At 54.5% G+C, this 27,884-nt stretch overlaps 1 protein-coding gene across 6 annotated transcripts in view; it reads left to right on the forward strand.

Annotated features, from left to right (window-relative positions):
* The window catches only part of LOC116463964 (mesoderm induction early response protein 2), a 35,217-nt gene extending 8,373 nt beyond the window's left edge, over positions 1 to 26,844 (forward strand). For 4 of the 6 annotated variants that reach the window (XM_032147256.2, XM_058434934.1, XM_032147258.2 and 1 more), the window contains exons 2-14: positions 910 to 1,000; positions 2,533 to 2,675; positions 8,089 to 8,214; positions 8,820 to 8,943; positions 9,476 to 9,567; positions 10,154 to 10,223; positions 20,119 to 20,270; positions 20,661 to 20,742; positions 20,823 to 20,917; positions 23,503 to 23,627; positions 23,763 to 23,851; positions 24,892 to 25,309; positions 25,718 to 26,844. In XM_032147256.2, coding sequence (XP_032003147.1) covers positions 910 to 1,000; positions 2,533 to 2,675; positions 8,089 to 8,214; positions 8,820 to 8,943; positions 9,476 to 9,567; positions 10,154 to 10,223; positions 20,119 to 20,270; positions 20,661 to 20,742; positions 20,823 to 20,917; positions 23,503 to 23,627; positions 23,763 to 23,851; positions 24,892 to 25,309; positions 25,718 to 25,739 — 1,629 coding nt within the window. In that variant the 3' untranslated portion in view covers positions 25,740 to 26,844. The remainder of the gene's footprint in view (positions 1 to 909; positions 1,001 to 2,532; positions 2,676 to 8,088; positions 8,215 to 8,819; positions 8,944 to 9,475; positions 9,568 to 10,153; positions 10,224 to 20,118; positions 20,271 to 20,660; positions 20,743 to 20,822; positions 20,918 to 23,502; positions 23,628 to 23,762; positions 23,852 to 24,891; positions 25,310 to 25,717) is intronic. The other 2 variants (XM_032147257.2, XM_058434935.1) reach the window with 2 other exon arrangements.
* Positions 26,845 to 27,884: the final 1,040 nt, after the last annotated feature.

Here is a 27,884-nt window from a genome sequence, read left to right on the forward strand (position 1 = left end):
TTGAGACGGAGTCTCGCTCTGTCACCCAGGCTGGAGTGCAGTGGCGCTATCTTGGCTCGATGCAAGCTCCGCCTCCTGGGTTCACGCCATTCTCCTGCCTCAGCCTCTCTGAGTAGCTGGGACTACAGGCGCCCGCCACCATGCCCGGCTAATTTTTTGTATTTTTAGTAGAGATGGGGTTTCACCATGGTCTCGATCTCCTGACCTCGTGATCCGCCCACCTCGGCCTCCCAATTGTTTGCCTTTTTATAAAAAAAAATTGAGGTAATTGACAAACCATAAAATATGCCCATTTTAAAGTTTATAATTCACTGATTTTTAGTGTATTCACGGCCATGCAACCATCACCTCTATCTGATTCTAAAACATTGTCATTCCCGAAAGAAGCCCTATCCCCGTTAGCAGTCACTCTCCCACTGTCTCTCTCCCAGGCTCCTGGCCCCCACGAGCCCCCATTCTGTCTGTGGATTGGCCTTTTCTGGACGAGCCCCCATTCTGTCTGTGGACTGGCCTGTTCTGGACGTTTGGTATCAGTGGACCCTACGCTCTGGCCGTTGGTGTCTGGCTTCCCTCCCAGCGCGTGCCATTCTTGAGCTTCATCCAGGTTGCAGTGTGGGTCAGGATTGTAGGCCTGTGTGTGGGCAGTTTTCAGTGCCACATGATGCATGTCCTGCCCTGGGCGAGAACGCCTCCACCCCGTGAGCGGTCCTTGGTGGGAGGCGGGGCGAGTGGCGGCCACACGCGTGTGCTGCTTCTAGTGCCCCCCAGCCCTCAGAGGCGGAGACAAAGCCCCTTCCCCGGTCACCGGGAACTGGGCTCTGACCAGCGCTTGCTCTTGGCTGCCACACTGTGATGTCCAGAAGAAGGTTTTGGGCCGGCCGAGCTAACCCTGCCTCTCTTCCTTCGCAGGCCTCCTCGCTGGGGAGGCAGAGTCCTCGCGTGGCCTCCTGCCTCGAGCACAGCCTGTGCCCCGGGGAGCCGGGCTTGCAGACAACAGCAGGTACCTTCCTCCCTCCTCCCCCTGCTCAGGTCCACCAAGGCCTTTGTAGCTGTGAGAGACAGAATGCCTGCTGGGCCTGGCTGAGCTGTGGACTGGCACACTGGCTTCCAGAGTCCAGGGTGTCCCAGCTCCCATCCGTTCAGATGGAGCTGTGGGGGAGAGTGGTCAGGACTCCATCTTCCTGTTCTTTAGCAGGGGCAGGGAGCCCAGGTGACCCAAGACCATCCTCAGAGCCCAGCACCCCCAGCAGAGGACCTGGGCACATGCCTGCACCGAGCTGAGGGCTGCCTCATCTTGCCAGGATGTTGGGAAGGGGTGGCTTGCTGAGGGAGCCGGGGCTGAGAAGGTGGAGGGCGGCGAGACAGGCAGCACCCCGGGTTCCCTGCACCTCCCTGCGCTGCTGCTTGCCCGGTGGGCATCAAGGTCCCATGCCCGCCTGCCAGCCACCTGTGTTGGGCCCAAGGGGAGGAGCTGACGCTGTAGGGCAAGGGTCTCTATGACTGTTCTTTCTTCCCCTGGCTGGGCTCCTTCTGCGGGCCAGGTGTGGGGCTGCATCTCTTTCCGGTATCAAACTAGTCCCCAGAGAAGGTAGTGCCATCCCTGTTTTCCCTCACGTGGCTCCTCCGAGGATACGGTGGTCACTGAGGGTCCGGGCGCACCCAGGCAGCTCCAGGTCATTCCCTCACTCTAATGAGGTGCCTGCCGCCCGGGGTCCTCTGTGCCCTGCAGCTGCATGTTCTGTGCGTGGGCTGTGTGTGGTGCACACCTGTGTGCCCAGCCATACAGGCTGTGTGGCTGCCCTAGAGGCCTCCTGCCCTGGACTCCCAGGCCCTCAGGCCCCCAGCCTTGGGCTACACTGCTGTCTGGATTGATTGAGCCCTAGCTATGTCCTTTGGTTGTTTTAAAACTTGACCAACTGGAGAGTAAACATGAAAGGAATGGTGACACATCCCAGTTCTTTTGGGGAAACCCTGGATCTGATGACAGCCGCCAACTATAGGGCCACGTACATTGCGTGGCTTCTTTATGTGGCGCTGCAGACGGAGCTTAACGGACTGGTGTTGTCGAGCCCCCACTGGTGTGGTCCCTGCATGCTCCTTGATGCTGTACTGACCTGTGCAGGTGAGGGTTCAGCGTCACCCCTGTTTCGAGAGTCATGGAGCCCAGTGTGAACCCAGCTCCACTGAGTCCTGCTTCTCCTTCCACCCTAACGAGATGGGTGTTGGTCTCTTTCTAGTCCACTTGCTCCCCAAATCCTCGCAGGCTTCTCTGTGTTCAGGAAGACAAGCAGTCTCTCAGAAAGAGACACCCCCCCCCCAAAAAAAAATCCTCGGAATTTGTATGTGCAGCTCACCAGCCGTGCTTCTGTGTGCATTAGTCGTGGGGTGTCCTGTTGGGTTCCCTCATGAGGCTGATCCTGGCAGCATGCAGAGGGCCTCATCCCTAGGGCTTCTCCAGGCGTCAGTAGTCTCGGCAGGATGGTTGGGACAGGCGAGGCAAGGTGCTCACCTGGCCTGCTGTCTTCTCCGCAGTGGTGTCCATGGGCTCTGGAGACCATCAGTTCAACCTCGCAGAGATCCTGTCACAGAACTACAGTGTTCGGGGGGAGTGCGCGGAGGCCTCGAGGTGCCCAGACAAGCCCAAGGAGGAGCTGGAGAAGGACTTCATCTCCCAGGTACTTGGCCAAGGTGATCCTGCCCCTGTGTTGAGTGGAGCCCTCCGGGGTAAGCCTCATGATTTTTGTGCAGCTCAGATTCCACATTGGTAAGTGCTGAATTGCACATCTTTTTGCAAAGTGCCAGATGCTGTCCTAGGAGCTGAAATTCAGTGGAGACCAGGTCTTTCATGGGGCCCTCTGAGCAGCACGGTGGTCAAGGATTAAGCCAGCTGTTCTGAAATCTTCTGGTCTCAGGACCTGCTTTTTACTCTTAAAAATTATTGAGAGTTTCGGGCTGGGCGCAGTGGCTCACGCTTGTAATCCTAGCACTTTGGGAGGCTGAGGCGGGCGGATCACCTGAGATCAGGAGTTCGAGACCAGCCTGGCCAACGTGGTGAAACCCCATCTCTACTGAGAATACAAAATTGCCTGGCGCGGTGCCTCACACCTGTAATCCCAGCACTTTGGGAGGCCGAGGTGGGCGGATCACGAGGTCAGGAGATCGAGACCATCCTGGCTAACATGGTGAAACCCTGTCTCTACTAAAAATACAAAAACAAAATTAGCCGGGCGTGGTGGCGGGCGCCTGTAGTCCCAGCTACCCGGGAGGCTGAGGCGGGAGAATGATGTGAACCCAGGAGGTGGAGCTTGCAGTGAGCTGAGATCCTGCCACTGCACTCCAGCCTGGGTGACACAGCGAGACTCCGTCTCAAAAAAAAAAAAAAAAAAAAAATTATCGAGAGTTTCAAGGAGCTTTGTTAATGTGCTTTATCTATTGCTTTTTTATTACATGAAAAGTTAAAACTGACATTTAAATTGGCCGGATGCAGTGGCTCACGCCTGTAATCCCAGCACTTTGGGAGGCCAAGGTAGGCGGATCACCTGAGGTCAGGAGTTCTAGATCAGGCTGGCCAACATGTTGAAACCCCATCTCTACTAAAAATACATAAATTAGCCGGGCGTGGTGGCAGGCGCCTGTAATCCCAGCACTCAAAGGACTGAGGCAGGAGAATCGCTTGAACCCAGGAGGCGGAGGTTGCAGTGAGCCGAGATCGGGCCATCGCACTCCAGCCTGGGGGACAGAGCAAGACTGTGTCTCAAAAAAAAAAAAAAATTGACATGTAAAAATACTTATTTGCTAACTCATTTTAAAATGAGGTGAGATCGCGCCACTGCAGTCCAGCCTGACTGACACAGCGAGACTCCGTCTCAAAAAAAAAAAAGAATACAAAATTAGCCAGGCGTGGTGGTGCACGTCTGTAGTCCCAGCTACCCAGGAGGCTGAATAAATCAGTTACATGTTAATATAAATATTTTTATGAAAATGAAAACTGTTCCAAAAGAAAAAAAATTAGAAGAATGAATTTTTAGTTTTCCATGTCTCTTTGAACGTAGAAGCAAATATGAAAATCCAGCTTCTGTCTTTTTATTTCTTTGATATGGAGTCTTGCTCTGTTTCCCAGGCTGGAGTGCAGTGGTGCGATCTCGGCTCACTGCATCCTCCACCTCCTGGGCTCAAGCAATTCTCCTGTCTCAGCCTCCCGAGTAGCTGGGACCACAGATGCGTGCCATCACGCCCGGCAGATTTTTGTATTTTTAGCAGAGATGGGGTTTCACCATGTTGGCCAAGCTGGTCTCAAACTCTTGACCTTGTGATCCGCCCACCTCGGCCTCCCAAAGTGCTGGATTACAGGCGTGAGCCACCGCGCCTGGCTCTAAGGTTCTGTCTTTAAAACATTTATTTATTTTTTTTGAGACCGGATCTCACTCTTGCCTAGGCTGGAGTGCAGTGGTGCAATCATAGTTTACTGCAGCCTCAAACTCCTGGGCTCACGGGATCCTCCTGCCTCAGCCTCCTGAGTAACTGGAACTATAGTCTCACACCACCACGCCTCACTAACTTTTTTATTTTATTTTTTGTAGAGTTCTTGCTATGTTGCTAGGGTTGGTCTCAAACTGTTGGCCTCAAGCAATTTTTCTACCTAGGCCTCCCAAAGTGCTGGGAGTATAGGTGTGAGCCACTGTACCTGACCCAGTTTCTTTTTTTTTTTTTTTTTCTGGAGACAGAGTCTTGCTCTGTTGCCCAGACTGGAGTGCAGTGGTGCAGTCTGGGCTCATTGCAACCTCTACCTCTTGGGTTCAAGTGATTCTTCTGCCTTAGCCTCCTGAGTAGCTGGGACTACAGGCGCCCACCACCATGCCTGGCTAACTTGTATTTTTAGTAGAGATGAGGTTTTACCATGTTGGCCAGGCTGGTCTCGAACTCCTGACCTCAAGGTGATTCTGCCACCTCGGCCTCCCAAAATGCTTGGATTACAAGCATGAGCCACGCCTGACCAGTTTCTGTCTTTTAAGGGAGACATTAATCTGTTGTGATAGGCTCTTATGGTTGAAGTACAAATATAGCCTCAGCCAGATCTGTTGTTGAAAAAGGTAGGAGTATTTCACAGCTTTTCAGATAATTGTGGGTATTCTTCTTTGATGCTACAGCAAAACCCATCAAGTGATAGTTTTGTAGAGAGTAGTTGTGGAGTGGAATCTGAGACCGTATCAGTGAACCTCACAGGTCAAGAGGCAGAAAGGTCCATGATCAAGGTCCAGCAGAGTGGGTTCTGGTGCCACCTCTCTTCTTGGCTTGCTGTGTCCTCACATGGTGGACAGAGAACAAGAGGGAGCCTTCTGTTGTTTTTCTTAAAAGGACACTAATCTTGTTGGATCAGGGCCCCACCCTCATGGCCTCCTTGAACCTTAATTACCTCTGTAAAGGCCCCATCTCCAAATATAGTCATGTTGGGGGTTAGGGTTGACTGTAACAGTTAATATCACTACCAGCCTTATCATAAGTGTTTTTTGTTTTTTTTTTGAGACAGAGTCTCGCTGTTGCCCAGGCTGGAGTGCAGTGGCACGATCTCGGCTCACTGCAAGCTCTGCCTCCCAGGTTCATGCCATTCTCCTGCCTCAGCCTCCCGAGTAGCTGGGACTACAGGCGCCTGCCACTTCGCCTGGCTAATTTTTTGTATTTTTTTAGTAGAGATGGGGTTTCATCGTGTTAGCCAGGATGGTCTTGATCTCCTGACCTTGTAATCCACCCGCCTCGACCTTCCAAAGTGCTGGGATTACAGGCGTGAGCCACCGCACCCGGCCTATAAGTTTTTTAAATATTAGAAATTTGGCAAGTTCATGTTGTCAAACCCAAGTTTTTCAAAATCTTGAGTTTTACCATTGCAGCAGTTATGGTCAGCTGTTTGAAGTAACAGCCCCCCTGGCTTGCATACAAGGCAGCGCCTGCCAGGTGCCTGTCTGAGCGGCTATAGTTGGCCAGCATTCTTTCAGGTGAAACGACCAGGAACAGCCTCTTCATCTCACCACTTGTTCCATGCATGTGGTTCCTTGAAGGAACCACCTCACTTTGGTATGCAGCAGGTGCATTCTGCATGCTTCCCATGCCCTCACAGCACATGGAAACATCTGCGCAGGGTGAGACTTAACAAAATGCTCACTTTGTCCAGCACCTTTTTTTTTTTTTTTTTTTTTTTTTTTTGAGACGGAGTCTTGCTCTCGTCACCCAGGCTGGAGTGCAGTAGCACGATCTCGGCTCACTGCAATCTCTGCCTCCTAGGTTCAAGCGATTCTCCCTGGGATTACAGGAACCTACCACCATCCCCAGCTAATTTTTGTATTTTAGTAGAGACGGGGTTTCTCCATGTTCGTTAGGCTGGTCTCAAACTCCTGATCTCGTGATCCACCTGCCTCAGCCTCCCAAAGTGCTGGGATTACAGGCGTGAGCCACCATGCCCGGCTGTCCAGCATCTTCTGAAGTGAAGCTGGGGTGTTTGCTTTTGGTCTGTGAGGAATGTGACAGCAGTGACTTGTGGGCAGGGATGCACTGGCTGCAGCTTCCACGGGCACTGGGCTCTTGCCGGCTGCCAATGCTGCACCATCAGTGCAAGCATCAATGAAGCCCAAAACCGAAATCACGGCTAAGTGCTCTTAGGAAAGGGGCTTCACCTTGGGCTACTCTGGAGAGGTCCAGGCAACCCAAGAGCCTCTGGACCACTGTGTCAACCTTCCCGCCTGCATAATCCTGAAGGTAATGGGCATACAGAATCTGTTCTGTCCACGGGGTCCTGTGAGAGAACAAAAGGGGGACTCAGTGTAGATGTTCCGCCTGGGGAAGGGCTGGGACTAGGCTGGGAGGTTTCTATGTGGACTTGAAGCCCCCAGGATGAGTCTGGGCAGGAGCTGGGGTGGAGGGGAGGCCAGTGCTGACATCTTGAGAGAATGAGAGGGAGTGTTCCGGAAGTTGGAAGCTAAAAGTGACCCACAGGGGTCAGGGTGGAGTCTGAGCAGGCAGGACTAGCCTCCGTGGAATAGAGGCTCACACAAGGGAGGACAGAAGGATTTGAAAGCAGCACTGGAGAGCACAACGTTGATAGTTCGCATCTCTTCCTTCTCAGGAATTACATGCCTTATTTCTACTTGTCATATTGCATTGGCTCAGAGCATCAAAACAGTGTTCATTAATCACAGTGCTCTTGTTCCAGATTGTGATGGGGGCTTCTCTGGTTACTCATTTTTGATCCAGTGTGAATTGACAGCTTCTCCATTATATCAATGAGGCATCCATCTGTTTACGTAGTTTTCTTCTTCTTTTTTATTTTTTATTTTAAGACAGATTCTCACTCTGCTGCCCAGGCTGGAGTGCAGTGGTGTGATCTTGGCTCCTCGCAACCTCCGCCTCCCGAGTACAAGTGGTTCTTGTGCTTCAGCTCCTGAGTAGCTGAGACTACAGGCGGGTGCCACCAAGCGCAGCTAATTTTTGTATTTTTAGTGGAGACGGGATTTCGCCGTGTTGCCCAGGCTGGTCTCGAACTCCTGGCCTCAAGTGATCTGCCTACCGTAGCCTTCCAAAATGCTAGGGTTACAGGTGTGAACCACTGTGACTGGCCTGTTTATGTAGTTTTCTGAGGGTTCTTTTTTTTTTTTTTTTTTTTAAATCAGGAATAGATGCCGGATTTTACCAAATGCCTTTTTCAGATAACTTTTTTCCCCTTTAATATATTGATGTTGAGTTACAATAGTAAATTGCCAGGTGTCACACCATCCTTGTATTCCTGTAATTCACCCTGTGTCGCACCATCCTTGTATTCCTGTAATTCACCCTGTGCAAGGAGGCACTGTGGGCAGGGTGGTGCCCTCTTCCCTGGCCGGTGACCCCTAGGCTCTGGTGCCTCTCTGAGGGATTGTGAAGGAGCTCTTGGATGAAGGACTGGGCCTGAGGTCTGGCTGGGGAGTGCTGCCATGTGGGGAGTTGCTGTGGGTGTGACAGAGTGGCCCTGGTTGTGGCCAATGAGGCTCAGGTAAAGGGACAGGGACAGGAACCCCCACAGCAGTCTCTCCTGATGGGGCGTTGTTCCCTTCCCCAACTCAGAGCAACGACATGCCCTTCGATGAGCTGCTTGCGCTCTATGGCTACGAGGCGTCAGACCCCATTTCAGACCGGGAGAGCGAGGGTGGTGACGTGGCCCCGAACCTCCCAGACATGACCCTGGACAAGGTGAGTAAGGGCCCTTCCTGGAACTGGCTCGCAGCTGAAGGTGGGGGGGCCTGGGGCTGCCTCTCTGTGGGGGTAGTGTTCAGTGAGAGGAGGCACAAAGGTCCCCAGAATAAGCAGAATGTACCTGTGACCACTTCCCTGGGGTTGGAATGGCCATGGGCATGGGGCTGGACCCTAGCCTTAACCCCGGGCCACATGTCATTCTGGCTTGGGTGGGTGGAGGGGCACATCGGGGCCTCCCCACGACTGGTCTCTCTGCCATTCTGTACCCAGAGGTCACAGGTTGAGGCTTGGGTGTTGGGAGCAGGGGAGGGCTGCATTGTAGACGGTTAAAACCAAATGCACAGGCAGAGCAAGAGCCATGCACTCTGGGTGTGTGCCCAGCGGCAGCTCTAACTGTCTCCAGCTCTGGTGGCTGGGTGTGGGCTCCCACATGTCTCCGTCCCATCCCTGCTCCCCCCACACTGTGCATCCTCTGCAGAATGAGAATAGCAGCCCCATGTGAGCCTCAGGGCGCTCCCAGTGTCTTTACTATTGTTATCATTAGTGGTATTGAGAGATTGTTAAACTGTAAAATGTTCTTTACTTTTTTTTTTTTTTTAAAGGAACAAATAGCGAAGGATTTGCTTTCAGGGGAAGAAGAGGAAGAGACGCAGTCATCTGCTGACGACCTCACCCCGTCCGTGACCTCCCACGAGGCCTCCGACCTCTTCCCTAACCGGAGTGGATGTAGGTGACTGTCCCCGTACTCCACTGCAGCTAGGCCCCCTGCCAGGCAGTCGTGATGCTTGATGAAGGGTCCTTGGGCTGATGCAGGCCAAGAACTCATCACAGATGAGGGTGTCTGCCTAGCGGGAAGTGTCAGTAGCCCTGGGGGTGCTTTGTTCTCCCCTACGCTGGCCAGTGAGACTGGACTCTCAGAGCAATTTGGTTTAAACAAGTAGGGAACATGTTGGTTCCCCTAGCAGATCCAGGGACAGCATCCCCAGAACCGGCCTCCTTCACAAGCCTCTGTGCTGGGTTTCCTGGGAACTGAGGTCTCGGGGCCCAGAGGTGCAGCAGCCGCATAGAAGGGAAGGCCTCTTTCTTCAAAGGTGCATCCTTGGTCCTGGGTCCTGTGCCCATCTGTGTACCCAGTGTCTGGCCAGAGAGAGGGTCACGGCTTGGGGATCAGGTGGATGGAGAGTGGGAGTGGAGAGAAGGGGTTGTATAGGCTGCAGGCAGTGGAGACCCTGGGAGACCTTGCTCTGTTTTCCCAAAGCTCGTTTCCTGGCTGATGAAGACAGAGAGCCTGGCTCTTCTGCCTCCTCTGACACCGAGGAGGACTCTCTTCCTGCCAACAAATGTAAGAAGGTGCGTGGTTCTGCCCTCTCCCCACCCTGGCATCCCGACTGTGGCTCAGCCGTCTCCCTAACCTGGCATCCCGACTGTGGTTCAGCCATCTCCCCACCCTGGCATCCCGACTGTGGCTCAGCCGTCTCCCCACCCTGGCATCCCGACCGTAGCTCTGCCCTCTCCCCAACCTGGTATCTCAGCCGCAGTAACCGCGGCTGGGTCCTGCTGAGCCCTCTCCCTGGGTTTGTGCCCCTTCTCAGAGGAGAGACGTGCTGCTTGACCCCAGGGTGGGCTGGGACCGGCCACAGGTGCTTTGGACCAGAGCCTGGGCCCCTGCTGCTGACCCAGAGTGTTTGTCCTCCGACATCCTGTCTGGGCCTCTGACAGGCCGGGCGTCAGGACACGGCCTCACCCCTCACACACCCAGGCCTCTGCCTCCCACCCTCAGACCCCAGAACTGGGCATCAGCAGGTAGACGGCACAGATGGGTCTGGGGTCTAGACAGTGGCCCCTCCACGTAAGCCTGCCACAGCACGCTGCAGCCAGCCTCCCGCCAGGCCTAGATGCTCCTCAGTGTCCTGATTCCCAGGCCCTTGCTTTGCAGGAGATCATGGTGGGACCTCAGTTCCAAGCTGACCTCAGCAACCTGCACTGGAACCGGCACTGTGAGAAGAGTGAGTAGGGCCTGGGGAGAGGAGGCGAAACCCACTTCTGCAGGGGAGCGGCCTGGCTGGACGTCAGATCCTCGGACAGTCTGGTCAGGTCCCCGCCCCGCGTCGCTCACTGGGGCAGCTGAGCCTGTGGCTGGAGGAGGTGGGAGGCTGTCGTGCCTGCAGTGGGCCTGTTGCTGCCTGTCCCGTCAGCCTGTGCAGCCAGAGCCTCAGCAGCCCATCCTTCCCCTGACCCAGCCCTGCCCTGCCCTTGACTCCAGCCGCCTTCCCACAGCCAGGGCCGCTGCATTCGATGGCTCTGTGCCGGGTTAGACGTTCTCCAGAGAGACCTGCCGGGTGCTGCGCTGCACCCCCTGCCTTGCTCCGCCCCCTTCAGGGTGCTCCCTTTCTTGGGCTTGACCTTTGTCTCTTTCCCACTAGAGTTCAGAATCGAGCCTCTCTTGCCCCTTCGAGGCATGGAGTCACGTGCCCGTTGACTTGGGTCTCATTTATCTTGCCCTGGAGCCCTCGCAGGCCCTGGGCCAGTGCTCCTAGCTCGGGAGCCTTCTCCAAGGTGATTCAGTGGCTGAGATGGGTGGTGGGAAGGGACAGGTGCAGCAGAAGTACCGAGTCCAGGGAGACAGACCCTCCGTGAAGAGAAGTCGTCCTCCTGGGGCTGGTGGGAGGTGCCACATGTGAGAAGAGGACGGAGCCAGGAAGGTGCAGCCAAGCTGCTGGGACATCCAGAAGGCAGGGTCAGAGGGGACACATGGGACCCTCACCCAGAAACCCTGGCCTGGAGTCTGTCATCAGGGCCCTTTCCCCACCCTGACTCACCCCCCGTGAGGGTGTCCTGTCCAGAGCAGCCAGGACTTCTTCATCCCATGGGATGCCAGCTGGCCCCTCCCACTGGGTATGACGCCTGTGTCATTCGAGTTGTCTCCGTGGTTGTGTGTGTCTTGTGTGTTCCATTGTGGTCCTTGGTTTGGATGCCGTGGTTGTGTGTGTCTTGTGTATTGCATTGTGGTCCTTGGTTTGGATGCCACATTTGCCCACCCTTTCTGCCATGGGCTGCGGTCATGGTTGGTTCAGCTGTGGGCTGTGAATGCCCTCGTGTGTGTCGTTAGTGGACGTAGGCACTCAGCACTTGATGGACAGCGGGGAGTCGTGTGGGAGGCGTGTGCTTAGGGTGACGCATACTGCTTGAGTTTCTCACTAATGATTTGTGGGAGTTGCTCCACATTCTCGGTGTTTGCCGCTGAGGGTGAATTTGCCTGAATTTTAGCCCTCCTGGTAGATATGGACTCCTGTCCCATTGTGGTTTTAATTGGCATTTCCCTGGTGAGCACCTTTTGCAGGTGTATTGGCCATTTAGATATTCTCTCTTTGCGTGCTCCAAGCTTTCCCCGTTTTGTTATCTTTCCCTTTCTGATTTGTAGTCATTTACATGTTCTGGAAACAGGTCCTTGTGGGCTTTGTGCACTGCCGCTGTTTTCTCCAGTTTGTGATTTGCCCATTGACTCTCTTAGTGATGTCTTTGATTTTAATAAAGTCCAACTTACCAATCTTTATTTGAACAATAATGTGTGTGTGTTCTGCTTACCTCAGGCTCTTGGAGATATTCTTCCACGTTTCTTTCTAGAAGATTTATTGTTTTTCCTTTCACATTTAAGGCTGTGATCCAACTTAGTTTACATTTTGGTGTATGGTGGCCAGGCGCGGTGGCTCACACCTGTAATCCCAGCACTTTGGGAGGCCGAAGTGGGAGGATCACTTGAGGTCAGGAGATTGAGACCACCCTGGCCAACATGGTGAAACCCCGTCTCTACTAAAAATACAAAAAAATTAGCTGGGCGTGGTGGTGGGCGCCTGTAGTCCCAGCTACTCGGGAGGCTGAGGCAGGAGAATGGCATGAACCTGGGAGCGGAGCTTGCAGTGAGCCGAGATCCCACCACTGCACTCCAGCCTGGGCGACAGAGCGAGACTGTCTCAAAAAAAATAAAAAATAAAAATAAAAACAACAAAAGTCCATTGTCTCCTCCACTGAGTTGCAGTGATGCCTTTGTGATAAATCAGGTGCCTGTAAGGTGTGTCTTGTCTCACCCTGAGTCATCGCCACTGTCTCAGTTGTTACAGGTTAGAAGGAAGTCTGAGGTGGTGCAAGTCGTCTAACTTTGTAAGTTTTCATTGCATATCTATATAAGTTTTAAGATTAAAACTTATTTTTTTGGCAACTGACAAGTTTTAATCTTCTTTTTTTTTTTTTGAGATGGAGTCTTGCTCTGTTGCCCAGGCTGGAGTGCAGTAGCGTAATCTCAGCTCACTGCAAGCTCCGCCTCCCGGGTTCACACCATTCTCCTGCCTCAGCCTCCCGATTAGCTGGGACTACAGGCACACGCCACCACGCCTGGCTAATTTTTGTATTTTTAGCAGAGACGGGGTTTCACCATGTTGGCCAGGCTGATCTCGAACTCCCGACCTCAGGTGATCCGCCTGCCTTGCCCTCCCAAAGTGCTGGGATTACAGGCGTGAGCCACTGTGCCCGGCCCATAAATTGATTTTCAAACGTTAAATTAACTGTGCACGGTGGAATAAATGCGCTTCCTGGCCATGAAGTGTTCTCTCTTGTGTTTGTGTATCACATGAACTCAGTCCTCATTATTTGTGGGTTCTGTACTGGTGAATTGCCTAGTTGCTAAAATTTATTTGAAACCCCAAATCAAAACTCGCAACACCTTTATGGTCAGGCGCCAACACGTGTGTAGAGTGTCAGAGAAGGTGAATTACCTGATGTGCAGTTCCAGCCGAGGTGGGACAAGATGCTGCTCTGTCTTGTCTCTCAGATCTTTTATTGTGAGCAAGTGCCTTTCCTACCTTGTACTTAATGCCATTTTTCACACCGTTGTGCGTTGTGTTGGCTACTTGACAGTTTAAAGTGGCCCCTAAATGTAGTGCTGACGTTCTGTCTAGTGTTCTTAAGTGGAAGAAGGCTGTGATGTGCCTTTCAGAGAAAATTCGAGAAACTCCACTCAGGTGTGAGCTCTGGTGCTGCTGGCCGTGAGTTCAGTGTTAATGAATCCACAAGGCAGATCCAGTGAGACAGTGGTTCCCAACCTTTTTTGGCACCAGGGACTGGTTTCGTGGAAGACAGTTTTTCCACGGTTGTTGGAGTAGGGGGCGTGGTTTCAGGAGGAGACCGTTCCACCTCAGATCATCAGGCATTAGATTCTCATGAGGAGTGTGCAGCCTGCATCCCTGGTGTGTGCAGTTCACGGTGGGATTTGCGCTCCTGTGAGGATCTAATGCCACCACTGATCTGACAGGAGGTGGAGCTCAGGCAGTGATGCTGGCCTGCCTGCCGCTCACCTCCCGCTGTGCGGCCAGTTCCTAACAGGCCACGGACCAGTAGTGGGAACCCCTGCAATAACACATTTTTTTAATTTAAATTTTATTTATTTATTTTTTAATTTAAGTTTTATTTATGTATCTATTTTTAAATTTTAAATTTTATTTATTTATCTATCTATTTAGTTTTTTGGACAAAGTCTTGCTCTGTCGCTCAGGCTGGAGTGCCGTGGTGCGATCTTGGCTCACTGCTACCTCTGCTCCCGGGCTCAAGTGATTCTCATGCTGCAGTCTCCCGAGTAGCTGGGACTACAGATGTGCGCCACCACACACCGGCTAATTTTTTTTTTTTTTTGTATATTTTGTAGAGACCAGGCTTCATCTTGTTGCCCAGACTGGTCTCAAACTCCTGGCCTCAAGTGATTTGTCTGCCTCAGCCCCCCAGAGTGCCGGGATTACATTCATGAGCCACTGCACCCCGCCTGCAGTAAGGCGTCTTTAAGTGGACATCGGAAACAAGTTGATGTATTGATTAGTTGATGAAAATGCTGTATATCCCCTGGTGCAGTGATTACATGCTCGCCGTGAGCACCTGGACTAATGAAAAATCAACACATATGTATTTAATCCCTTCCCTTCTCAGTTTGATGTGCTCACATTTATGATTTTTGCGTGTGTGTTCCTGGAGGTACTGGCCTGTCCTTTTATTTTTATTTGTCCATGTCTGGTTTTGGTTATGATGCTTTCGTGAATGTGTTTGGAAGTGTGCCTTTTTCCTAACTTCTGGAGGAATTATTCTTTAAGATGTAAGAGGCCAGGAGTGGGGGCTCATGCCTTTAATCCCAGCACTTTGGGAGGCTGAGGTGGGCGGATCACGAGGTCAGGAGTTCGAGAATAGCCTGACCAACATGGTGAAACCCTGTCTCTACTAAAAATACAAAAATTAGCTGAGCATGGTGGCACGCAACTGTAGTCCCAGCTACTAAGGAGACTGAGGCAGGAGAATCACTTGAACCCGGGAGGCCGAGCTTGCAGTGAGCCAAGATTTCACCATTGTACACCAGCCTGGGTGACAGAGCGAGACTTTATGTCAAGAAACAAAAACAAAAACAAAAAGTTTTATCAATTGTATTACTCTTTACAAAGGACTAACTTTAGCCTTGTTCATGTCTGTCTGTTGCTGGATTTCTGTTTTTTACTTTTTTTGTGTGTGTGTGACAGGGTCTCGCTCTATTGCCCAGGCTGGAGTTCAGTGGTGCAATATTGACTCACTGGAAACTCCGCCTCCCAGGTTCAAACGGTTCTCCTGCCGCAGCCTCCTGAGTAGCTGGGACTACAGGCACCCGCCACCACGCCCAGCTAATTTTTGTATTTTTAGTAGAGACGGGGTTTCACCGTGTTGGCCAGGCAGGTCTCGAACTCCTGACCTCAGGTGATCCGCCCACCTTGGCCTCCCAAAGAACTGAGATTACAGGCATGAGCCAGTGCCCAGCCTTTTTACTGATTTTTTTTTTTTTTGAGTCGGAGTCTCGCCTGTGGCCCAGGTTGGAGTGCATGGCGTGATCTCGGCACACTGCAAGTTCCGCCTCCTGGGTTCACGCCGTTGTTCTGCCTCAGCCTCCCGAGTAGCTGGGACTACAGGCGCCCGCCACCACGTCCGGCTAGTTTTTTGTATTTTTTAGTAGAGACGGGGTTTCACCGTGTTAGCCAGGATGGTCTCGATCTCTTGACCTCGTGATCTGCACGCCTTGGCCTCCCAAAGTGCTGGGATTACAGGCGTGAGCCACCGCGCCCGGCCTCCTTTTACCGATTTTTAATTGAATTACACTATTGTCAGAAAACATACTCTGTGATTTCAGTTCTTTGTAATTAGTTGCACCTCGCTTTATGACCAGTATTTGATCTGTTTTGGTAAATGTTGTACGTGTTTGAAAAGAGTGTGTTGTGCCATTGTTGGGTGGAATTTTCCGTGTATTCCCTTGGATCTGTTGGGTAATTGTTGTTCACATCATCTGTATTCTCACTTAAATTGTTTGGCTGCTTGTTCTATTTACTGAATTGTTAATGACCCCTCTGATTGTGGATTGTCTATTTCCCCTTTCTAATTCTGTCCATTTTTACTTCACATTGCAGCTTTATCATTAAGTGCATACACGTTAAGATTGCTTTGTCTTTGTGTTGAGTTGTTTGTTTTACCATGATGGCATGTCTCTTTGTAGTGATTCTTCTTACCGTAAGTAAGTACTTAATCTACCATCAGTGTGACCACGGCAGCTTTTTGTTGATTTGTTTAGTGTTTGCATGTTTTTTTCCCATTCTTTTTACCTTTCTAGATTCCTATATTTGAAGTGTATTTGTTTAAATGGCACATGTTTAAATCTTGCTTTTTGAGACCGACTCTCTGGAGTGCAATGGCATAATCTCTACTCACGGCAGCCTCCGCCTCCCGGGTTCAAGCAATTCTTCCCTCTCAGCCTCCCAAGTAGCTGCAATTACAGGCGTCCGCCGCCATGCCCAGCTAATTTTTGTATTTTTAGTAGAGATGGGGTTTCACCATGTTGGCCAGGCTGGTCTCAATCTCTAGACCTCGAGTGACCTGTCCACTTCTGCCTCCCAATGTCCTGGGATTATAGGTGTGAGCCACTGTGTCTGACCTAGATCTTAATTTTTAATTGTCTGAGAAAATCATTGTCTTTTAATAGACTTTTTAGTCCATTTACATTTTTTAGATCACTCGTATGTCATGTAATTATGAAACAATTGTGTAATGCCACTGTCTTGCTCTTTGCTTTCTGTGTGTTCCATCTGTTGTTTTTTGTTTGTTTGTTTTTGTTTTTATTTTTCGAGACAGAGTCTCACTCTTGTTGCCCAGGCTGGAGTGCAGTGATGTGATCTTACTTCACTGCAGCCTCCACCTCCTGGGTTCAAGTGATTCTCCTACCTTAGCCTCCCAAGTAGCTGGGACTACAGGCATCCGCCACCACGCCTGGCTAATTTTGCATTTTTATTTTATTTATTTATTTATTTACTGACTTTTTCTGAGGCAGTGTCTCGCTCTGTCCCCCAGGCTGGAGTCAGTGGCACCATCTCGGCTCACTGCAAGCTCTGCCTCCCGGGTTCACGCCATTCTCCTGCCTCAGCTTCCTGAGTAGCTGGGACTGCAGGCGCCCGCCATGACGCCTGGCTAATTTTTGTATTTTTAGTAGAGGCGGGGTTTCACCATGTTAGCCAGGATGGTCTCGATCTCCTGACCTTGTGATCCGCCTGCCTCGGCCTCCCCAAGTGCTGGGATTACAGGCGTGAGCCACCGCACCTGACTTAATTTTGTATTTTTAGTAGAGACGGGGTGTCTCCATGTTGGTCAGGATGGTCTCGATCTCCTAACCTTGTGATCCACCCACCTCGGCCTCCCGAAGTGCTGGGATTACAGGTGTGAGCCACCGGACCTGGCCTGTTCTTTGTTTTTTAATTTTTTTATATCTTCTTTTTGATTAATTAAATAGGTTTATTTCATCCTCCTGTTTCAGCTTATAAGTTTTAGCTTTAGTGCTTTAGAGGTTACAACATGAATTATTGACTTACCACAGTCTACATTTTTTTTTTTGAGACAGAGTCTTGCTCTGTTGCCCAGGCTGGAGTACTGTGGTGTGATCTCGGCTCACTGCAACCTCCACCTCCTGGGCTCAAGTGATTCTCCTGCCTCAGCCTCCCAAGTAGCTGGGACTACGGGCACATGCCACTATCCCCAGCTAATTTTTGTGTTTTTAGTAGAGATGAGGTTTTACTGTGTTAGCCATGCTGGTCTTGAACTCCTGACCTCCAGTGACCTCAGCTTCCCAAAGTGCTGACGTTACAGGAGTGAGCCACCACACTGGGCCTCACAGCTTGAAATAAGTACGTTCTAGTTCCCCTACAATGCCAGAAACAGTTTAACTCAATTTACCTGCCCCCTGCCTTTTGTGTTATCTTTAATTCTACATATTGACCGTGCGAGGTGGCTCACGCCTATAATCCCAACACTTTGGGAGGCCCGAGGCAGGCAGATTGCCTGAGGTCAGGAATTTGAGACCAGCCTGGCCAACACGGTGAAACCCCGTCTCTACTAACAATACAAAAATTAGCCAGGCGTGGTGGCGGGCGCCTGTTGTCCCAGCTACTCGGGAGGCTGAGGCAGGAGAATCGCTTGAATCCGGGAGATGGAGGTTGCAGTGAGCCGAGATCGCACCACTGTACTCCAGCCTGGGGGACAGAGCAAGACTCCATCTCCAAAAAAAAAAAAAACTACATATGACAAGATTATAACGTTGTTTTAAACAGTGAACCTACTTTATTTATCCACATGTTTCCTCCAACTTCCATTTGGGATCATTCCCTTCAGCCTGAAGAACTTCCTTCGTAACAGGCCTTGTGCTTTCTTTCAGCATTTTTTTGTCTGAAAAGCCCGTATTTTTGCTTTCGTTCTTTAAAGCATATTTTCATGGCATGTTTTTCCACACTTGAACAGTTTGATTCCATTGCGTTTTCGCTGTCGTCGTTTCTGTTGAGAAGTCAGAGGACGGAAATCATCATGCCCTTTTCTCTCCTAAGATCTGTTTCCTTTCCTTTATTTTTTTGAACCAGTTTGACTCTGATGTGCCTGTGCACACATCTTTGTGTGTCCTTGTATTTATCCTGAGTTTCCTAGCTCTGTGGGTTGGTATCAGTCATCAGTTTTGAAGAATTCTTGGCTGTTATCTCTTCAGATTTTGTGCTGCCTCCTTCTTTGCTTTTTCTGTGACTCATTTACACGTATCTTAGAGGTTGCTTCACTGTCTTATACCTACCCTAAACTGTGTTCTTTCTTTGTAGACTTTAGTTTTGGTCTTTTAAACATTGGTTTCCTTTTGATTCCACTAATTGTGTTTTGTGCTGTGTTCAGGCTGCTGGTAAAAAAGCTGTTGAGTGGGTCCGTTTGGGTATTGTATTTTCCGATCCTGGAAGGTCCTTGAGATTCTTTTCTATAAATTTCAGGTCTCTGCTGAGACTCTCCGGCTTTTTGTCCATTTCCTTAACATATTAATCCTAGTTGGATTGAAGTCTTCGTCTGCTGACTCTTAACATCGGCTGTGTGTAGACCTGCTTTGCTGTCTGATGTTTTCTTGTTTGTTTATTTGTTTGAGACGGAGTCTTGCTCTTGTCGCCCAGGCTGGAGTGCAGTGGCACGATCTTTGCTCACTGCAACCTCTGCCTCTAGGGTTCAAGTGATTCTCCTCCCTCAGCCTCCCGAGTAGCTGAGATTACAGGCGCCCACCACCACGCCCGGCTAATTTTTGTATTTTTAGTAGAGCTGGGGTTTCGCCATGTTTGCCAGGCTGGTCTCGAACTCCTGACCTCAGGTGATCCTCCCGCCTCAGCCTCCCAAAGTGCTGGGATGACAGGAGTGAGCTCTCACATCGGGTTAACGTTTTTCCCTCGTGTTTTCCCACTCTTCACATGCTAGGCCGTACGTGGTGTTCTTTTTCTCCGGAGATGGTCTGCTCTTTTCTTGGAGACCACCTCGGTCCACGCAGGGCTCAGGTGTCGCCTGTGGAGATGGAGAAAGGTGGCTGTGGTGTCTGCCTGTTTTCCTCACGGCCATGAGGACCAGGAGAGGCCCCCGCTCGGTGGGGCCCAGCACCAGCCTGGGAGCTTGTGACCGCGTCAGCCCCCGGCAGTGGTGACTCCGTGTGGAGCTGTTTTCCCCAGGGCGTTTTTCACTTTTCTTCCCCTGCGCTGGTTTTGTGTTTTATTTGTTGGTTTGCTTTGTTTTCCTGGATAATCGAGAGGTGCTGGCACTTGAGCCTTGCCAGACCTGGCCCTGAACTCTCCCCTGCCTCGTCCCCAGTCACGTCCCTCCCCACAGCTGGAGGCTGCGTCCCTCTGCCGAAAGCCCATTGCATCTGAGGTCGTGGACTTTCCCCCCTCTATGAGCACATCCGCCACCCACACCAGCTCCCGGGGGCAGGATGTGTCCCCAGCGGTGATGCACCTTCTGGCCGTGGCTCTTCAGATCCCAGGGTTAGGGCGCGACGGTGCCTGTGGGAGCTCCTGCTTGTCCATGGGGCCCAAGTCTCAGCTGCCTCTCTCCAGAGTCGGGGGCCTCCTTGCTGCTCCCTCAGGCCTCTGCATTTCAGGTGCTCTTGTAGCTGTGCAGCCTGAAGCCAGCCTCACCTCACTGGGCTCACTACTTAGAACCCCCTCCGCAGAGTCCTTGCTCAGAATTCCCCTGCCCCAGATCTAGGCTGCCCACAGCTTCCTCCGACCCCTCGGCTGGATCAGGCGCCCTTGCTAATTGCTCATGGCTCCCTGCACTTGGTCGTTGGGATACAGGCCTGTGTCTGGTGCCCAGAGCCTGCTCTGGACCCCCTCGGTCGTTGAATTGAGCACAGCAGCACCAAGCCCAGGAGGAGCGCAGCGATGGTGGCCCAGGGCTTGGGAAAGGGAGGGCGGACAGTGCCTCCTCCCTGTCGGGCTGAGATGGCTGCTCTGCTTGTCCTGGCATGTGTGGGTGCAGATTGGGTTCCTGCAGCGTGACCTTTGCCCTCTGCTTGTGCAGTCTACGAAAACGAAGACCAGCTGCTCTGGGACCCCGGCGTCCTCCCTGAGAGGGAGGTGGAGGAGTTCCTGTACAGGGCGGTGAAGCGGCGTTGGCACGAGATGGCCGGGCCTCAGCTCCCAGAGGGAGAAGCCGTGAAAGACAGTGAGCAGGTGGGGGCTGCCATGCCGGGGACAGAGGGGCTGAGGGCTGCGGCGGCGTGGGCCAGAGCTCACACCCCAGTGCCTCCAGGGGCAAGGCAGAGCAGACGGGAGGGCAGGGGTCACGTGTGCGGGGGCCTGGGCACTGGAACAGCTACTCAGGTCAGAAGGGGGCCAATTAAAACCACGTATCAGGGAGGAGGTGTAGACGCCTCTGGGTATCTGCAAGGGGATGTAGACACCCCTGATGTCACTTCCTGGATAGAGGTGTAGGTGGCCCTGACCTCGCCCAGGAGGGTGGTGTGGACGGCCCTTGATGCCACTCCCTGGATGGTATAGACAGTTCTTGCTGTCGGCTCCCAGGCTGAGCCCATGGGAAGAACCAACACGTCCTCTCCCCAGGCGCTGTACGAGTTGGTGAAATGCAACTTCAATGTGGAGGAGGCCCTGCGAAGGCTGCGGTTCAACGTGAAGGTGATCCGAGGTGAGCAGCGGCCCGGGCCTTTCTTCCGCTGCGGCCCCACCCTGGGCACCGCTGACCAGTCTCCCCGGCCGTTTTTGCAGATGGGCTCTGTGCTTGGAGTGAAGAGGAGTGCAGGAACTTTGAGCACGGCTTCCGTGTGCATGGGAAGAACTTTCACCTGATCCAGGCCAACAAGGTGCGGATCCACTGCCGGGCTCTACCGGGGGCTTCTCAATCTGGGGAGGGGCTCAGGGTCAGCAGGCACACAGCACACGGCCGACGGGAGGCCTGAAGCCCCGTGTCCCGTGTCCGCCTCCTCACCGTGTGCCCATTGCTGGCTTCTGCAGTTTCTGCTACTGACATCTGTGGGCCCCTTTCCTGTCCCCACAAGAAAAAGGCTCTGGTTTTGGGAAAGAATGTGCCAAAAGCTGAATTCTAGTAGTTGTTTCTGCCTCACATTCCACCCCAGGCCCCTGGGCACCTCATCTTCATGTCTGTGTCCTCTGAGCAGAGCCCACTGGCTCAGTGTCCAGCATTGGCCCCACAGCAGAACCCCTTACACCTGGGGACCAGGGGTCTCCTGGTTCCCTCCTCCAGGGACCCAGGTCCTTCTGCCACCTGGGACAAACCCTCCGACAGGCAGGTGCTGCCAAGTGCCGGAGCCTTCTGCCCTTCCTTAGACCTTCCCCACGTCGTCTGTGGGTCTCTGCATGTCTGCAGCAGTGCCCTCTGCCCTGTGGCTTCTTGAGTGGTAACTTCCAAGCCAGCCTTTTGGCAGTCAGACATGTCTGGCTGAAAACCTTCCCGTGGCTCTGACCAGTGGCTTCTCCGCCTCTGTCCACGCCCCGGTTGGGCACTGAGTCCCTTCAGGACCAGCGGCCTGTGGCCTTCTTGTTGCTGAGCCTTGCTTCTGCCTCATGTCCTGGGACGGTGCTCCATTTGGGGCCCGACGTCTTCCACTGAAGGGCTTGGGTGAGGAGGCGCCTGCCTGGGGCTGGTTGTACCGCCCAGGACGTTGCTCAGGTGACTGCGCGACGCCGTGCGCAGGAGCCGTGGACTGTCCTTGTCAGACTCCAGCGCCACGTGGTGTTTTGATTGGAGACGGCTGGGGGAGGTGTGGCTGCAGTGTGGTGCTCCTGGGCTACACTTGGAGCCCCTGTCAAGTTTCTATAGCTCCAGACCGTTTCTACAGCTCCGGGCCGTGTTTCTGGAGCTCCGGGCCGTGTTTCTGGACTCCTGGCCGTGTTTCTGGAGCTCCGGGCCGTGTTTGTGGACTCCTGGCCGTGTTTCTGGACTCCGGGCCGTGTTTGTGGACTCCCGGCCGTGTTTCTGGACTCCGGGCCGTGTTTCTGGAGCTCCGGGCCGTGTTTCTGGACTCCCGGCCGTGTTTCTGGACTCTGGGCCGTGTTTCTGGACTCCGGGCCGTGTTTCTACAGCGCCGGGCCGTGTTTCTGGAGCTCCGGGCCGTGTTTCTGGACTCCGGGCCGTGTTTCTACAGCTCCGGCCGTGTTTCTGGAGTTCCGGGCCGTGTTTCTGGAGCTCCAGGCCGTGTTTCTGGACTCCTGGCCGTGTTTCTGGAGCTCCGGGCCGTGTTTCTGGAGCTCTGGGCCGTGTTTCTGGACTCCGGGCCGTGTTTCTACAGCTCCGGCCGTGTTTCTGGAGCTCCGGGCCGTGTTTCTGGACTCCGGGCCATGTTTCTACAGCTCCAGGCTGTGTTTTTGTAACTCCCCGCGTGTTTCTGGAGCCCTGGGTAGGTCCTGGCCCAGCTAGGAAGGGCTGTGTGTAGCCAGCACACGTTGGTCAGCCTGCTGTCTGGAATGGGACAGGGAGCCAGTGCGTATTTCAGCCTGGCCCTTCACCGAAGAGCTCCCTCATGATGTGCGTTTGAGGTTTGCCCTGTGGAGAGGTTGTCTCGGTCTCATCCCCAGGCAGGACCCCACGTTGTTCTCGCAGCGGTGAGCACTGGGCATCCTCGTTCTGGGTGGCGGGGGTCTTTTCCGCCATCACCAGCAGTGGCCACAGCCTCAAGCTGTGTGTGGGATGGGCCCCCCGGGTGGAGAACCTGGAGGTGTTGCCAGGTGTGCGCCCAGCTCTGTGCCAGGTGCCACATGGAACGCACTTGCTGTGTGTCCCTTCTCGTCTCCCTGAAGCCTTATGTGCATGTGTGTTTGGCCTTTATGTGCTATGTTGTGAATTTTGAGTCGGGTTCACAGAACCCCTGTGTCTTCCGTGGTGTCCTCTGTGCACTTGGGAAGCATTCGCTGGGCCCTGGAGGGATGTGTTTGGCGGGAAAGCAGGCGCCGCGGGCTTGTGCCTCTTCATCCTGGGGCAGGGGCTCAGTCCAGGAGTCTGTGGACCCGGGGTTGTCACTCCCACTCCCACCCCGGGCCTGTGAGAAGCAGGCAGATGAGGTAGATGCAATTGGCCCATGGCTCATGGTCTGGGATAGGGTGGGTGAGCAGTAGACAGGGGCCTGGAGGGTCCGTTTGTCTGGCTGATGCTACAGAAGGGAAAGAGGGGTCTCAAGCCAGGAGCTGGGGGGCTCTGAGGGGGCTTGAAACAGGAGGCAGTGCCGCAGTGCTCCAAGCCCCCGTTCCCCGTGGTGGGCATAGCCTGTGGGCCTGTTAGGGTCATGGGTCGGGGGGTCTTGCGTTATCCGAGAGTGGTGGGTGCTGTGCTCCTTCTGTGCTGTGCTGGGGTCCCAGGACGTCCTGGGATGGTGGTGCAGGTGCCGGGGCTGGGCAGCCGGGGACAGAGATGGCTCCTGACCCCTCCCCGCAGGTGCGCACACGGTCAGTGGGCGAGTGTGTCGAGTACTACTACCTGTGGAAGAAGTCGGAACGCTACGACTACTTCGCCCAGCAGACGCGGCTGGGCCGGAGGAAGTACGTCCCGTCCGGAACCACGTGCGTGCGGCGCTCCCCAGCAGTAACGACGGGCGGCCACCCCGCCGGGGGTGGGCACACGGGCACCTGGGTGGCACCTCCCGGGTGGGGGCGTCCGTCCTGTCTGCTGCCCCTCATGGCGCCGTCTCCCCACAGGGACACAGACCAGGACCTGGATGGCAGCGACCCGGATGGCCCCGGCCGTCCGCGCCCGGAGCAGGACACCCTGACTGGGATGCGTACAGGTGAGGCTTGGGGGGTATCCCCTGCCCTGGGGGCGGCCACGGGGCTGGAGCCGTGAGTGAGGCCCGGTGGAGCCTCTCCTGCCTGGCGCCCTGTGCTGGGCCAGCCTTGCCAGGAGGAGTGGGCGTCTGGGTGACGGAGGGCAGCCGCCTGATGTGGATGCCGCTCTGTGCACCTGGCTGGGAGAGGGGAGGGCGGGGATGACGCTTACCCTCTGGGCTTGCTGTAGGGGTGCATGTGGCCCCACCGCTGGGGAGCCCCATATGGTGAGGTTGGGTATTTACCAGGCCTCAGTCTCCGGGGAAGGCCTGCCTGCCCCCGGGTGGGGACTTAGCCCGTCACCAGGACGCTGAGGAAGGACAGGGTGTCCGGAGCCGTCGCCAGGATCTTGCACCTGAGGCCATGACGGAGCACAGCAGGGCCTCGGGTGGGACCGCGTCTGATGGTGGTGTCTGACGTGGTGTCCGATGGTGGAGACCCACACGGGGAGGGTGCAAAGGAGGATCCTTTGCTTTCTGGCTCTGTGTTTAGATGGTTGAGTCTGGGAGGGTCCCCCTTTCCAGAATCTGGTTGTTTCCATGGTTTGTTTGCCAAAGGGTGTCCACCTCGGCTACTTCCTAGAATTGTGGTGAGGCCCCGTGCGCTGCCTGTGGGAACAAAACTTCTACAGACCCTGTATTAACCCTCGCAGTGCCCCCCGGCATTGTTTACACTGAAGTCTGTATATTTCACAGACCCTGTATTTACCCTCGCAGTGCCCCCGGCATTGTTTACACCTGTGTCTGTTGTATTCTGCTCTTCTTAAAGATGTGGGTTGTGACCCACTCAGTTGATTTTATGAACTAAAATCAACTTCTAAAGCCGAGGCCCTTAACCTGGGGGCTCACACATTTCAGTGTAACTGATTTCTTTTGTATTTGTGTGGAAGCTTTCCTGGGGAGGGATCCACAGGCTTTGCTGGACCCAGCAAGGTTAGGCAGGAGCCTGCACAGGAGCCACGGCTGTGGGCAGGCCCCACCCTCTGTTGCATTCTCTGTCACAGACTCACTGAGCGTGGATGGCACGGCCGGTGGTCTCGATGAGCCTGGAGTGGCCTCTGATGGACTCCCATCCTCGGAGCCAGGGCCGTGTTCCTTCCAGCAGCTGGATGAGCCCCCCGCTGTACCCCTGTCCCGTCGGCCCCCAGCCCTGGCCGACCCAGCCTCATACCCGCCGGCCGTCACTGCTCCGGAGCCAGACGCCAGCCCAAGGCTGGCCGTGGACTTCGCCCTGCCCAAGGAGCTGCCCCTCATCTCCGGCCACGTGGACCTGAGCGGGGATCCGGAGGAGACTGTGGCCCCTGCACAGGTGGCTTTGTCGGTCACCGAGTTTGGACTCATCGGCATTGGGGATGTGAACCCCTTCCTGGCCGCCCACCCCACGTGCCCGGCCCCCGGGCTACACTCGGAGCCCCTGTCACAGTGAGTGCCACCCCATGCCCGGAACCTCCGCAACACTCCACCGGAGGTCCCCGCAGCCCTCAGGCTGAGCTGAAGAGAGTGGGAGGCATTTGCCCCAAGGACCCAAGGACAGTGTGGCTCCACAAGCAGGCTCTCAGTGTTTCTTTAGGTTTATTCTTTACTTTTACGTATTTTTTGACTGGAGAATACATTCATGTGGTCCACATTCTCCACAAATGGGGGCAGGTGCCAGGCTATCCCACCCCTGCTCCAGCCACCAGCTCCCCCCAGGGCACCCTGGGCGCTGCCGCCATAGGTTGTGGGGGAGGTAAGGCTGGGAGTCTCGAGTCCAGCGCTCAGCACTGGGCTGTGCAGGCACGTGGGGCCGCACTGACACTCTTTGCGTCTCTCTTGGTCTCTCCCCTGCAGCTGTAACGTGATGACCTGCTGACTCCTGGCCGCGGGCGGCGTATGCGGCCCAGACTGGACTTAGTGCTGCCGCTGGGCCCGCCTCTCAGTCTTCCTGACCCCTTCCCCACCCCCTGGGCCTTGGGGTAGCACCTCCTTCTGCTTCAGAACACGTCAGGACTGGGGTGAGGTGGCTGGGCCGTGAGCCCCTGTCCACACAGACTGGACCCATGGCCACATCCCACGCTGTCAGCGCCCGGCACTGCCACCCGGGTCCAGGCTGCTGCCTGCACGTGGGATCCATCGGGCAGCCGGGCACAGAAAAGACCCGGCCCTTGGGACACAGGGCAGAGCCGGCCACCTGGTCCCTTCCAGCCAGCAGAGGCGAGGGAAGGCGTCACTGCCCCGGCGGGGAGACGGGCAGCACGCCCCGCCCCGCACCAGCAGCCTCCCCCGGGGCGCCCTCACTCCCTGCTTGGCTCCGTCTCTCCGCACCCGGCAGGGTTAGGGCGCCCCAGCCCTGGGGTCGTCGTGGGCAGCTGCTACTCAGTGCCAACCCCGTGGGGCACAGAGCCATATACCTCGCTGTCCGGCCCCCACCCAGCCTCGCCGTCCCACCCCACTGTCTCCACTTCAGGAAAAGCCGCACTTTACACCCCCACCTGCCTCTTCCCCCTCCATCCCTGCTCCCCGATCCTGAGTGGTTGGGGTGGGGTCCCTCAGCAACCCCAGGTGTGGGTTTGAGGAGACAGGTGATTTACACCCCCCTTTGCTGTCCTTCCCCGGTACCAAGGCAGGGAGCCTCCGGAGGAGCCGGCCCTGCTGGCCACTCAGGGGCCAGACTCCAGCCTGTTTCCCCAGCCCTGCAGGTCTTCCTTCTGTGGGAAGCTTCCCAGGGAGAGGGCTCAGAGTCCTGGTCCCCCTCCTCCCCGGCCCCCTCATTCGTTTCTGTTTCTGTTTACACGTTGGAGTGGGGTCCTCCGTGGGCGGCGGCGCGCCCTGCCCCGGGTGCCGTCCAGCCTCTTGTGCTCGAGCGCCTTTCCGAGTGGGACTCGACCATCCCTCACCCCACCAAGGACCACACTGTGAAGTGATAACTGCCTTGAACCCCCCTTTGCTGTTTTATTTATTAAACGATTTGAAGCCCGGGTGCCTTGTGGTGGATCGGGTGGGGGCTGGGGCGGCACGTGTCCTCGTCCTCTCACTTGGGGGCCTGCGTGTCTGTTGGAGGATCCGGGATAAGTTGTGAGCAACACAGGTGAGGGGTTGCACCGGGGGCATGACCTGGTGGCCTACGTATTGTTCACGTCAGTAAGGGAATTGTGGCCACGATGACGGGATGTGAGGAGGACCCAAGTCTGGGTAGAGTTGGTTGGGGCAGCCTCCTAGAAGTGACATTTTAGCTGAAACATGAAGGAGAATGGGCCTCCTTTGCTGAAAGTTTGCCGAGAGGCCTGGCGGGCATGACAGCAGATGCAGAGGACAGAGGCCTGGGTCTCCAGGAGAAGCTGAGGGCACAGAGGGCAGAGGCTGGGCGGGGTGGGGACAGTAGGTCATGAGGCCAGTTTTGTTCTTGGTGTGGAAGCCACTTGAGGTCTGCATTTTTTTTGTTTTGCTTTTTTTTTTGTTAGACGGAGTCTCACACTGTTACCAGGCTGGAGTGCAGCGCCATGATCTCGGCTCACTGCAAGCTCTGCCTCCCGAGTTCACGTGATTCTCCTGCCTCAGCCTCCCGAGTAGCTGGGATTACAGGCGCCCGCCACCACGTCCAGCTGATTTTTGTATTTTTTGTAGAGATGGGGTTTCCCCTTATTGGCCAGGATGATCTCAATCTCTTGACCTCTTGTCCTCCTGTCTCGGCCTCCCAAGGTGCTGGGATTACAGGCACGAGCCACTGTGCCCGGCTGAGGTCTGCATTTTTAATAGCGCCCTGCAGGGACAGTGCAGGCTGGCTGGGTTGCATATTGTCCACATCAGTGAGGGAAATGTGGGCATGCATGGTGATGGGATATGAGGAGGGCCGGCCCCTAGCTGGGAGGTGACTGGCCCGGCCTCAGGGACCATAGGTGAGGGACCAGGACCACTCGCATGATGGGTGTGGGAGAGTCAGGGGTCTTGCTGGTGAGCCCGTGCCAGGAGCTGTGAGAACCAGGGCCAGCCACTGGGCAACCTGGGTTTTTGGGGATGG

The sequence above is a fragment of the Hylobates moloch genome, unplaced genomic scaffold (assembly GCF_009828535.3).
Source record: "Hylobates moloch isolate HMO894 unplaced genomic scaffold, HMol_V3 SCAFFOLD_104, whole genome shotgun sequence".
NCBI classification, from domain to species: Eukaryota; Metazoa; Chordata; class Mammalia; order Primates; family Hylobatidae; genus Hylobates; species Hylobates moloch.